Source organism: Strongylocentrotus purpuratus, unplaced genomic scaffold (genome assembly GCF_000002235.5).
Source record: "Strongylocentrotus purpuratus isolate Spur 01 unplaced genomic scaffold, Spur_5.0 spur5_scaffold_18, whole genome shotgun sequence".
In the NCBI taxonomy this organism is placed as follows: domain Eukaryota; kingdom Metazoa; phylum Echinodermata; class Echinoidea; order Camarodonta; family Strongylocentrotidae; genus Strongylocentrotus; species Strongylocentrotus purpuratus.
In genome coordinates, this window is record NW_022145603.1 from 6864477 (window position 1) to 6878388 (window position 13912).

Genomic DNA, 13912 nt, shown 5'->3' on the forward strand with positions numbered 1-13912 from the left:
ATGAAAGTTTGTAATTTGTTTTGACTCAATGTCTTACCTGTTTCGCAATCGTTTCCAGTATAGCCCAGTACGCAGGCACAAGTATAGTCGTTCACTCCATCAGTACAAGTTCCTCCATTCTCACAGGGGTCAGGAGTACAATCGTCGATATCTGTGCAAAATGAGTTCCAATCACAATAAATGGGATAAAAGTGACGAGAATAACATTTCATTGTTGATATATTTATTTTCATTTAGCGGATAACAGAAAATCAAAAAAAAAACCGGCATTTTAAGGGCTAATAATGTCATTTTTGATTTGAATTAATTCATTTGTAAAACTATTCATACATTATTCAATTGAAATTGATCAACTAAATATCTCTTGAAATGTTTTTCTCTTTTCCAAATCGAGGCCTTAGCAAGAAAATATATTCATGAAAAGAATATCATCGTCTCAGAAAACTTAGTGTGCCCCTGCCAGACAGAAAGGGTCACTAAAGCAAACGTTTTTGCTCTTACTTGAAAACAAATCATTATTGGGAAAGATTGTTGTGGTAATCACAATTTCAAATCTGTTCTTTAAATGACCATGCACTTCCGTTTACCATGTGTCAACTTGAGATGATTAAGAGTGTAGTTTCCCTTATTTCTACACTAACAGGTGGGACACCCTAATTTCTTTGTCTCTACATTCACTCCTGTCGACTCTGAATAAAGAAAACCTCCGAGATTTTTCTCACCAATGACTAAAGTTTTCTTTCATTTCATTTCCTTGTTCGCTCTTTATCTATAATGTCTTGATGAGCAAGGTGCAATTACTTTACATAAAAAGTGTATGTATGAAAGTTTGTAATTTGTTTTGACTCAATGTCTTACCTGTTTCGCAATCGTTTCCAGTATAGCCCAGTACGCAGGCACAAGTATAGTCGTTCACTCCATCAGTACAAGTTCCTCCATTCTGACAGGGGTCAGGAGTACAATCGTCGATATCTGTGCAAAATGAGTTCCAAACACAATAAATGGGATAAAAGTGACGAGAATAATATTTCATTGTTGACATATTTATTTTCATTTAGCGGATAACAGGAAAATCAAGACAACAAAACCGGCATTTTAAGGGCTAATAATGTCATTTTTGATTTGAATTAATTCATTTGTAAAACTAATCATACATTATTCAATTGAAATTGATCAACTAAATATCTCTTGAAATGTTTTTCTCTTTTCCAAATTCGAGGCCTTAGCAAGAAAATATATTCATGAAAAGAATATCATCGTCTCAGAAAACTTAGTGTGCCCCTGCCAGACAGAAAGGGTCACTAAAGCAAACGTTTTTGCTCTTACTTGAAAACAAATGATTATTGGGAAAGATTGTTGTGGTAATCACAATTTCAAATCTGTTCTTTAAATGACCATGCACTTCCGTTTACCATGTGTCAACTTGAGATGATTAAGAGTGTAGTTTTCCTTATTTCTACACTAACAGGTGGGACACCCTAATTTCTTTGTCTCTACATTCATTCCTGTCGACTCTGAATAAAGAAAAACCTCTGAGATTTTTCTCACCAATGACTAAAGGTTTCTTTCATTTCATTTCCTTGTTCGCTTTTATCTATAATGTCTTGATGAGCAAGGTGCAATTACTTTACATAAAAAGTGTATGTATGAAAGTTTGTAATTTGTTTTGACTCAATGTCTTACCTGTTTCGCAATCGTTTCCAGTATAGCCCAGTACGCAGGCACAAGTATAGTCGTTCACTCCATCAGTACAAGTTCCTCCATTCTGACAGGGGTCAGGAGTACAATCGTCGATATCTGTGCAAAATGAGTTCCAAACACAATAAATGGGATAAAAGTGACGAGAATAACATTTCATTGTTGACATATTTATTTTCATTTAGCGGATAACAGGAAAGTCAAGACAACAAAACCGGCATTTTAAGGGCTAATAATGTCATTTTTGATTTGAATTAATTCATTTGTAAAACTAATCATACATTATTCAATTGAAATTGATCAACTAAATATCTCTTGAAATGTTTTTCTCTTTTCCAAAATCGAGGCCTTAGCAAGAAAATATATTCATGAAAAGGATATCATAGTCTCAGAAAACTTAGTGTGCCCCTGCCAGACAGAAAGGGTCACTAAAGCAAACGTTTTTGTTCTTACTTGAAAACAAATCATTATTGGGAAAGATTGTTGTGGTAGTCACAATTTCAAATCTGTTCTTCACTTCCGTTTACCATGTGTCAACTTGAGATGATTAAGAGTGTAGTTTCCCTTATTTCTACACTAACAGGTGGGACACCCTAATATCTTTGTCTCTACATTCACTCCTGTCGACTCTGAATAAAGAAAAACCTCCGAGACTTTTCTCACCAATGACTAAAGGTTTCTTTCATTTCATTTCCTAGTTCGCTCTTTATCTATAATGTCTTGATGAGCAAGGTGCAATTACTTTACATAAAAAGTGTATGTATGAAAGTTTGTAATTTGTTTTGACTCAATGTCTTACCTGTTTCGCAATCGTTTCCAGTATAGCCCAGTACGCAGGCACAAGTATAGTCGTTCACTCCATCAGTACAAGTTCCTCCATTCTGACAGGGGTCAGGAGTACAATCGTCGATATCTGTGCAAAATGAGTTCCAAACACAATAAATGGGATAAAAGTGACGAGAATAACATTTCATTGTTGACATATTTATTTTCATTTAGCGGATAACAGGAAAATCAAGACAACAAAACCGGCATTTTAAGGGCTAATAATGTCATTTTTTATTTGAATTAATTCATTTGTAAAACTAATCATACATTATTCAATTGAAATTGATCAACTAAATATCTCTTAAAATGTTTTTCTCTTTTCCAAAATCGAGGCCTTAGGAAGAAAATATATTCATGAAAAGAATATCATCGTCTCAGAAAACTTAGTGTGCCCCTGCCAGACAGAAAGGGTCACTAAAGCAAACGTTTTTGTTCTTACTTGAAAACAAATCAGTATTGGGAAAGATTGTTGTGGTAATCACAATTTCAAATCTGTTCATTAAATGACCATGCACTTCCGTTTACCATTTGTCAACTTGAGACGATTAAGAGTGTAGTTTCCCTTATTTCTACACTAACAGGTGGGACACCATAATATCTTTGTCTCTACATTCACTCCTGTCGACTCTGAATAAAGAAAAACCTCCGAGACTTTTCTCACCAATCACTAAAGGTTTCTTCCATTTCATTTCCTTGTTCGCTCTTTATCTATAATATCTTGATGAGCAAGGTGCAATTACTTTACATAAAAAGTGTATGTATGAAAGTTTGTAATTTGTTTTGACTCAATGTCTTACTTTCGCAATCGTTTCCAGTATAGCCCGCTACGCAGGCACAAGTATAGTCGTCCACCCGATCAGTACAAGTTCCTCCATTCTCACAGGGGTCAGTAAGACAATCGTCGATATCTGTGCAAAATGAGTTCCAAACACAATAAATGGGGTAAAAGTGACTAAAATAAAATTTCATTGTTGATATATTTATTTTCATTTAGCGGATAACAGGAAAAGCAAGACAACAAAACTAGCATTTTAAGGGCTAATAATGTCAATTCATTTGTAAAACTATTCATACATTTTTCAATTGAAATTGATCAACTAAATATCTCTCGAAATGTTTTTCTCTTTTCCAAAATCGAGGCCTTAGCAAGAAAATATATTCATGAAAAGAATATCATCGTCTCAGAAAACTTAGTGTGCCCCCTTCCAGACAGAAAGGGTCACTAAAGCAAACGTTTTTGTTCTTACTTGAAAACAAATCAGTATTGGGAAAGATTGTTGTGGTAATCACAATTTCAAATCTGTTCTTTAAATGACCATGCACTTCCGTTTACCATGTGTCAACTTGAGATGATTAAGAGTGTAGTTTCCCTTATTTCTACACTAACAGGTGGGACACCCTAATATCTTTGTCTCTACATTCACTCCTGTCGACTCTGAATAAAGAAAAACCTCCGAGACTTTTCTCACCAATGACTAAAGGTTTCTTTCATTTCATTTCCTTGTTCGCTCTTTATCTATAATGTCTTGATTAGCAAGGTGCAATTACTTTACATAAAAAGTGTATGTATGAAAGTTTGTAATTTGTTTTGACTCAATGTCTTACCTGTTTCGCAATCGTTTCCAGTATAGCCCGCTACGCAGGCACAAATATAGTCGTCCACTCCATCAGTACAAGTTCCTCCATTCTCACAGGGGTCAGTAAGACAATCGTCGATATCTGTGCAAAATGAGTTCCAAACACAATAAAAGGGGTAAAAGTGACGAAAATAACATTTCATTGTTGATATATTTATTTTCATTTAGCGGATAACAGGAAAAGCAAGACAACAAAACCGGCATTTTAAGGGCTAATAACGTCAATTCATTTGTAAAACTATTCATACATTATTCAATTGAAATTGATCAACTAAATATCTCTTGAAATGTTTTTCTCTTTTCCAAAATCGAGGCCTTAGCAAGAAAATATATTCATGAAAAGAATATCATCGTCTCAGAAAACTTAGTGTGCCCCTGCCAGACAGAAAGGGTCACTAAAGCAAACGTTTTTGTTCTTACTTGAAAACAAATCAGTATTGGGAAAGATTGTTGTGGTAATCACAATTTCAAATCTGTTCTTTAATTCTCGCTACCCCAAATAGCGATTCTGCCGAGATCCGGGGAAAATCCTGAAAACGCGCTTGCATTATGGGATAGCTTTTCGACATTACAGCTTCCTGTGCAGGCGCTATATTACTAGGCGCGATAGCGCAAACGTAAAACGCCGTCGCCACACAACGTGTATGCACCGAATATGTCGTCTGCTCGGTCTTGTTTTTTTTTCGCAAATATTTCAACGTTTATTTGAACATTTCATTCGTTGTTTTTTGCGTCTTTTGACATCAGTGACGATGGTTTTCTTTTGTGAGGCTGCACAGTGCTGGGCTCATGATTCCAAGCGTAAGAACCCTGAAAATGGGGGTGGATGAAGGCCGTGACTTGGGATGAGACTCTATACCGGAAGTTGTAGTGACGACCCGAGAGAGTGAAAATTACCTCGTCTCGCGAATTTCGAGATTTTCGTACCTATTTAGGGTAGCGAGAATTGACCATGCACTTCCGTTTACCATGTGTCAACTTGAGATGATTGAGAGTGTAGTTTCCCTTATTTCTAAACTAACAGATGGGACACCCTAATATCTTTGTCTCTACATTCACTCCTGTCGACTCTGAATAAAGAAAAACCTCCGAGATTTTTCTCACCGATGACTAAAGGTTTCTTTCATTTCATTTCCTTGTTCGCTCTTTATCTATAATTTCTTGAAGAGCAAGGTGCAATTACTTTACATAAAAAGTGTATGTATGAAAGTTTGTAATTTGTTTTGACTCAATGTCTTACCTGTTTCGCAATCGTTTCCAGTATAGCCCGCTACGCAGGCACAAGTATAGTCGTCCACTCCATCAGTACAAGTTCCTCCATTCTCACAGGGGTCAGTAAGACAATCGTCGATATCTGAGTAAAATGAGTTCCAAACACAATAAATGGGGTAAAAGTGACGAGAATAACATTTCATTGTTGATATATTTATTTTCATTTAGCGGATAACAGGAAAAGCAAGACAACAAAACTGGCATTTTAAGGGCTATAAGGATGAAATATGCTACTCTTATTATAAATCTTTTATTTCAAGATGACAAATCATCCAATGGACGGTTTTAGTTTGAACACACCTTAGGTCCCTTAGCAAAGACATTTTGGGTAAAATCTCATTTTTGAAGGAAGCTTCATTTGCCCCTGCAAGAAAAATGGGAAGGAAAGCAAAATTCTTTCATTTCAAGACGACAAATCGTCCTATGGATTGTCTTACTTTGAAGACAATTAAGGTCGAACAGTTGAATCTTTACGATATAGATGAAATATGCTACTCTTATCTTACCATAAAATATGTCTTAATTAATAGAGACCGTTATGTGAATCACATTATTGACGCTATTATTTAAATGGCCATACACTCCTATCAAACATGTGTCTACTCAATATCAACAGAAGTGTAGTTACTCTCCTTTCTGCTCCTAAATGTTAAAAACACCAATTAAGAAAGTAAGAAATTGTTCAAACATATCTTGGTAGAATTAATAACATTAATTTTGTGTTTCTTTGTTCAACCTTTATCTATAATTCTTAAATGAACAAAACGTGTACGTATGTTGGAAGATAATATGATTCGAGTTAAAGCTTTACCTATTCCACACAGAGTCCCAGTATAGCCATCAATACAGGCACAAGTAAACGAATTTACATTATCAATGCATTTTCCTTCATGCATACAAGGAGTGCTATGACATTCGTCGATATCTGTGTAAAATGAGTTTTAAAGACAATGAATGGGATAAAAGGGATTAAAAAATATAATTTGCATTTTGACATCTTTTCTGTATTTGGCAAATAGCAGGAAAATGAAGTCAAAACTGATATTCTAAATGCAAAATAATGACAGTTCTGAAATGAGTTAATTTGTAAAACTATTGGAAGATAAATATAATGAGGTAAGTGTCTACTTAGAATCAAGAGAACTAAAGTTTTTCTCATTTATTTACTAAACCAAAATTATGGAACACCTTTTCAAAATTTTGTTTGTGCGTTTACTTCCGTTGAATCTCATGTTAGAAAAATCATTATAGTTTTTGTGTATCTAATGATATTATGTTTCTTTCTTTTTATCGGCATGTTTGTCTCCGTATATTTTATTTCTTGATGAGCAACAAGTATTTTCCATTATATTTTGCGTTAAATTAAAAGGGTATGCATGTAGGTATACGATCTGCTTTGACTTGATAGCTTACCTGTAGAACAACCAGGCCCAGTATAGCCGACAATGCAAGAAGCACATCTATAGCTGTTAGCTCCATCAGTACATGTTTCATCATTCTCACAAGGACTGGTAGCACAATCGTCGATATCTGTGCAAATTGAGTTTTAAACATAATTAATGGGATAAAAGTGACGAGAAAATAATTTTCAAAGCATCCGATTCATCCAGTCTCTTTGGCAGATAAAAGGAAAATGAAGTAGGAACTTGTATTTCAATGCAAATTATTGACCGTAGAGGGAGGAATGAATTCATTTGTTAATCTATTGATAAATAAATCGAGTAAGGTTAATGAACTAAATATCTGTTTATAACGCTCAAATCTTTCCAATTATCATGGCGATAGAAAGAAAAAAAATTCTCGAAAAAAACTCAATATCTGACAAACCTTGATGTGCCCCTGCCCAAAAAATTGAAACACCCTTTTCAATTTTTGGTTGCAATTTCACTTCTGTTGACTCTAAATTAAGAAAACCATCACACATGTTTCCTCCTTCATGACTCAATAATTTCTTTTTTTCTCTATTTTCACTCTGTATCTATAATGGCTTGATGAACGAGGAGCAATGGCTGTACATACACAAATGTATGTATGTAGGTATGTAATCTGCTTTGACTTAATAGCTTACCTGTTTGGCACATATCCCCATTATAGCCAGGAACACAGGCACAAGTAAAGGCGTTCACTCCTTCAGTGCAAGTTCCTCCATGTGTACAGGGATCAGAAGCACATTCGCCGGCACCTGTGCAAATTGAGTTCCAAAGACAATGAATGGACTAAAAGCGACGAGAAAGACAAGAGTTATATTAATTTGGCGGATAACAGGAGAAATAAGTCAATACTCGTATTATAAATTAGATCAATAACGGTGGAAAATAAAGTCAACTTCAGTGGTACAACCAGGCACGTAGCCATGGGGGGGGGGGGGGAGCACGGGGGGGGGGGGAGGCACGTGCCCCCAAACAATGTCCAGGATCGGTTGAACTTTTTTAGACCCCTTTTTTTTTTAACCTCGATCGATTACATGTATGTGTCTCCCCCCCCCCCCCAAACATCAAACTCTGGCTACGTGCCTGGGTACAAATATCAAAGCATTAAATCAAAATGAAGTAAATGAAGTTAATATGTCTTTTAATGTTCGAATCTTTTCCAAAATCGCGGCCTAAGAAAGAAAACGTCTTTTTGAAAAACAATTATCATTGACTTTCAAAACTGAGTCTATTTTTACCATATCTGAATAACGCCTAGATGATAATGTTCATGACCCAGAATCATGTATAGATGGATATCAGCTGGACCTATTTGATAGAAATCGTAGGGGAGGATGTGTGGGGGTGTTGCAGACCACCTGATGTGTACTCGAAGATTCGATCTTGAAATTTGTGAAATAGAGGCTGTATGGATATCTTAATTGGAAAACATTACAGGTCACCAGGGTCAATGATTAAATATCGTAATGCTGTTGAAAGGTCGATAGCTCCACTAACTGAATGAAGCCAAGAGATCGGTGTGCTGCTTAGTAAAAAAGGGGAATCTAAGTTCATTGGTAAACTTTGTAGAAAGACAAACATGCAGCAAATTATCACAAAGAACCACTCGAGTTACCGAGACAAGTAGTACTCTGATTGATAAAGTTCAAAAAATTATTCCTAAGGCGAGGCGTCAAAAATATCGATACCAGCTGGCTCCCGCCTCACGTATTGGCGGATCGAGGCTGCAATTCCGCCCGAAGCCTGGCTGGGGCAATTAATTTTCACTTATTAGCCGAGCCGGCTTGCGCCAGGCTGGGATCTGACTTTTACCCCGGAATCTTTAATCGGCCCATCCACCCCCGCCTGGCGGCACGTCTATAATTGACTCAGCCAGGCTGCCGCCAAAAATAGGTTGTTAAAGTTGCAACTTTAAAGTTTCCAGCTGGCGGTCGCCGTACGGAGATGCTTAAAGTTTTAGTGGCGGCAGCCAGGCGGTGATGCTTGTAGTCCAGAATCTGCACGGTCCTTTATAATTTCCCCACACTTGATCCAAGCCGTCGAAGATGGCGTTATCAACAGACTCATAATTATGCTCACCAGCCCGCGCATATTTTTTTTACACGACTGTTTACCCACTTCAGTCAAATATACTGTGCAAACGACTAGAGACAGAGTCTAGTATTACCCTTAGCAGTTTTGTTGGAGGATCTGTACGTGTGTACATGTATACTCGTTATTTGTGTCGGGTTAAATCTATCCTCTATTCTCTTTCATTATGTATTTCTGTGTTCTTCTTCAATCTATCCTCTTCTCTTTTGTCATGTATTTTTTTCTTCTTCAATCTATCCTTTTTCTCATTCGTTATATTTTATTTTTCCTTCAATCTTTCCCCAGTTCTCCTTCGTTTTGTATTTTTTTTTGTTCTCCTTTATTCTAACCTTTTCTCTTTTGTTTTATGTATTTCTTTGTTTCTCCTTCAATCTATCCTTTTCTCCTTCGTCATCTATTTTTTTGTTTTAATCTGATAGATTCCCTTTCTCCTTCTTTATATGTATTTCCCTACTGTTTTTCCTTAGTCTAGATCTTTAATCCTCTTAGCTCTTCAATCATGCATTTCTATGTTCTTCCTTTGACTTATCCTCTTCTCTTTCCTTATGTATTTCCTTGTTTTTCCTTCTCCATATCCTCTCCACTATCCTTGTTTTCCCCTTTCTATAATTTCCTTCCCTGTCATGGGTGTACTTGCTTGGCTTGCACATAGTGCGCTGACGACTTAGACTCTTTCACCAGAGCACTTCTTGGAATTTTTTCACGAAAATGGCTAAACAGTTGTGTAAAAAAATATGCGCCACCAGCCCAGCCTGAGTTTCGCCGGGCGGCGCATATTTTTTTTACACAACTGTTTAGCCAATTCAGTCAAATATACTGTGCAAACGACTAGAGACAGAGTCTAGCATTACCCTTAGCAGTGTTACACAGTGTACATACTCGTTATTTGTTTCGGGTTAAATCTATCCGCTCTTCTCTTTCATTATGTATTTCCTTGTTTCTCCTTCAATCTATCCTTTTCTCTTTTGTCATGTATTTCTTTTTTTCTTCAATATATCCTTTTTTCTTCTTCGTTATTTCTTTGTGTTTCCTTCATACTAACCCCCAGTTCTCCTTTGTATGTATTTCTTTTGTCCTTCATTCTAACCTCTTCTCTTTTATTGTATGTATTTCCTTGTTTCTCCTTCAATCTATCCTTTTCTCTTTTGTCATGTATTTCTTTTTTTCTTCAATCTATCCTTTTTCTTCTTCGTTATTTCTTTGTTTTTCCTTCAATCTATCCCCCAGTTCTCCTTCGTATGTATTTATTTTGTCCTTCATTCTAACCTCTTCTCTTTTATTTTATGTATTTCTTTGTTTCTCCTTCAATCTATCCTTTTCTCCTTCGTCATCTATCTTTAATTGTTTTAAACTGATAGATTCCCTTTCCTTCTTTATGTATTTCCCTGTTTTTCCTTAGTTTAGATCTATGATCCTCTTACCTCTTCAATTATGTATTTCTATGTTCTTCCTTTGACTTATCCTCTCCTCTTTCCTTATGTATTTCATTGTTTTTCCTTCTCCATACCGTCTCCACTATCTTTGTTTTCCCCTTAGCTATTATATCTTCCCTTCCCTGGGTGTACGTGCTTGCACATAGTGCGCTGACGACTTAGACTCTTTCACCAGAGCACTTCTTGGAATTTTTTCGCGAAAATGGCTAAACAGTTGTGTAAAAAAAATATGCGCCGCCGGGCGTCTTAATTTAATGATCACGCCATCATCGGCTGGTAGCAAGTAAGTAGGAATAGGTAGCGTTGGTGTGGTGGAGATCAAAATTAAATAGGCCAGATTATGGACTTTGATGCTTGAAGTTGCAACTTGTTGAAACGTACTGAGCTTTCCCTAAAAAATGGCGCTCATTTTCCGATTGTGACGTCATTTCAAGCTATGTTTACATTTCTATTCACGCCGGGCTTTGCGTACAAAAATGGATGGACGTTAAGGCAACGAGGGGAAAGATACAGTGATAGAACTTGACAAAAACTTAGCAACACCCAACAAATCTTGAATACAGAATGTTTCAAGCAAACGTGGCTGCCGTGATCCTGGGAACATAGTTTAGACGTATAGCTTTGAGGGCGATTGTACGGAAGCTTAAACGTGCCTGTTCACAGCGAAACGCACCTGTTTTTAAATTGCTTGGATTAGCAAGTGTGCGCTTGTAAAAACGACACTTGGCTGGAATGCTCCCCCAGGGAGTATGTGTGCGGCAAAGCCTGAATCCGATGACCGGGGTAATAATTGTGAAGCGCTTCGAGAAGGCCTTCGGTCCTGAACAGCGCTACTATAATATAAGAACTAGCTATCATCATAATTATTATTGACAATTTAAGTGTATAATTTCAAATATTTCATGTCATTTTATGTCTTTATATCCACTATCTTACACCATTTAAATTTGGTGTCCACTCAGGGGCGTCTCCAAAGTGGGGGGGGGGGGGGGTGCGATCTGTCATGATATTGTCGGTAAATTGGCTGCCGTCGGGAAAAAAAGGGAAAAGGGGGAGGGAAAAAAAGAGAGGGAAAGAGAAAGAAAAGAAAAAAGAAAAAGAAAAAAAGGAAAAGAAAGGAAAGAGAAGAAAGAAAGAGAAAAAAGATTAAGAGGGAGGAAAGGAAAGAAACAAACAAAAAGAAAAAAGAGAAAAGGGAAACAAAAGAAACGGGGGAGGAAAGAGAGGAGAGAGAGGGGAGGTAAGGGTCTGAGAGAGGAGGAGTGGGAGTACAAGTTTGAAGTCGGTGAGATGTATATTGTCGGCCGACAAGTTTTTTGGTTAGTGATCGCGAGGAGGCGCGATAGCTCAGTCGATAGAGCATTGGTCTCGTTATCCGGTGACCCGGGTTCGAAACCAAGTCGATGCGCTAGTGCCCTTTGGTAAGGCATTAATCCTCATTACCAGGTCCCTCGGAGAGGACCTAAAGTCGTCGGTCTTCTGGTTGCTTACTAAAAAGCATGTATTGCTTTCTTAGCTGTCAGGTAAAATAACCACCACTATCACCTATCACAACCCCCCTCCACTGAGCGAAAATAACGGTCTGCGCGATTTTCAAATTTCCGGCGGCAAAAATAAAACAAAAATTATACTACTACCACTACTAATAATATTACTGCTACTGCTGTTGCTACTACTAGTCTACTACTACTATTACTACTACTTTACTGTTACTACTACTTATACTACTGCTGCTGTTGTTACTACTACTACTAGGCGCGGTCCAGGATTTAATTCTTAAGGGGGGCCCACATTTGAAATTAGGCGAGCCAAATATTGGTACGTAATGGGGGGGGGGGGGGGTAGACATGTAGGCCCCGCCGTTGAACGTTTCTCAGCGGGGATCAAGGGGTGGAGCCCCCAGAAGCTCAGGGGGTATAGGCATTTAATTACTGTCAGATGAGCATATTTTGATACCGTATTTGTGACACTGGCAGGACATAAAATTGTTTTGGGTCCAGAGGGCGGAGCCCCCAGAAGCTCAGGGGTTTTATACATTAAATTATCGTCAGATGAGCATAATTTTATACCTTATTTGTGCCACTGGCAGGTCACGAATTGACGTGGGGTCCAGGGGGGAGCCCCCGGAAGCTCAGGGGTTTTGGGCAATAAATTACGATCAGATGAGCATATTTTGATACCTCATTTGTGACACTGGCAGGACACAAATTGGTGTTGTGTCCAGGGGGTGAAGCCCTCAGAAGCTCAGGGTTTTTTTATACATCAAATCATCGTCAGATGAGCATAATTTTATACCTTATTTGTGACACTGGCAGGTCACGAATTGGCGTGGGGTTCCGGGGGCGGAGCCCCCAGGAGGTAAGGGGTTTTGGGCAATAAATTACGGTCAGATGAGCATATTTTTATACCTTATTTGTGACACTGGCAGGACATAAATTGGTGTTAGGGCCCTAGGTGGGGTCCAGGGGGCAGAGCCACCGGATGTCAAGGGGTTTTAGGCATTTAATTACGGTAAGATGAGCATATTATTTGCAAATTGAATGACGCAATTAGCTTTTTGAATGTTGATCTACATAGTCATTCAATTTCGCACGAACTTGAATGAACGTAACATTATTGGGATGCTAAGCTAGTTTACAAAGTTTGGCCGGAAAACCTATAGTATCATTATCATAGGGATTTAGATATTTTTTTAATTACTATAGTTTACCCAAAATTATATTTCTGTAAATGTAAATGGGTTTGTAATTGCAAAAACCAGAAAGTCTGAAATAATATGTTAACAGTTTCTTAATTCCGAAAATGAAATGGACCGGGCTATTTATTATTGACATTTCGTTCTCATTTTCTTTATCACACGTTTTGTAATCTTGACACAGTTCATTCTTTCCCAATCTCTTTTTAAAACACCAATTTAGATTGGCCGCTTTTCAAAGACATGAACAAATTATTATGACGTGCGCTTTGTTCTTTCTTTTTGTTTATCCACGCACTATAGTCCTGTAGTCTCTTTCTATTCTTTACGCGTTTTAGAAGAGGAAAAAGACGAAAAAACACACCTGAAAACAATGTGTTTATTTAACACCTTCTCGTTCTCTCAAATGTTCTCAATGTCTAGCCATGATAACTCTGTCTCATTTTGTCTCGACATGCCACTATTGCCAATATAAAGATCCTCTAATGCCCCATTGTACTACTTGTAGCTACTAATTGCTCCCTCTATATAGAAGACAAGCCTTTGATAAATCGGTGACCATTGGTCCCCATGATCCTCTCTTCTTATGTTAATCGAGAGCTGAGTTGATGAGATAGCCATCTGTCAATGAGCACCCTGGGCGGTCTATTAACTCCTAGCCAAACTAGTACAGTCCGTCTTTAAAGACAACATTACATCTATGCCTAAGAAATTAAGGCCTATTTATTATCCGCTACTTTACTACGCCTCTGCAAGTATCCTGATGGGCCTTTGCCATTTGAGTCCGATCGTTCACGAGACCCGCCCCCCCCCCCCCCCATCCTCACA

At 37.6% G+C, this 13912-nt stretch overlaps 1 protein-coding gene across 1 annotated transcript; it reads right to left on the reverse strand.

The window, feature by feature from the left end:
- Positions 1–910: 910 nt before the first annotated feature.
- Positions 911–2603, reverse strand: LOC105441822 (fibropellin-3-like; the record flags this gene model as incomplete). Its single annotated transcript, XM_030988984.1, has 3 exons — positions 911–972; positions 1684–1797; positions 2498–2603. Coding segments are annotated over 3 exons (282 nt in total), but the record flags the coding sequence as incomplete, so codon positions are not given.
- Between the last annotated feature and the right edge of the window lie 11309 nt (positions 2604–13912).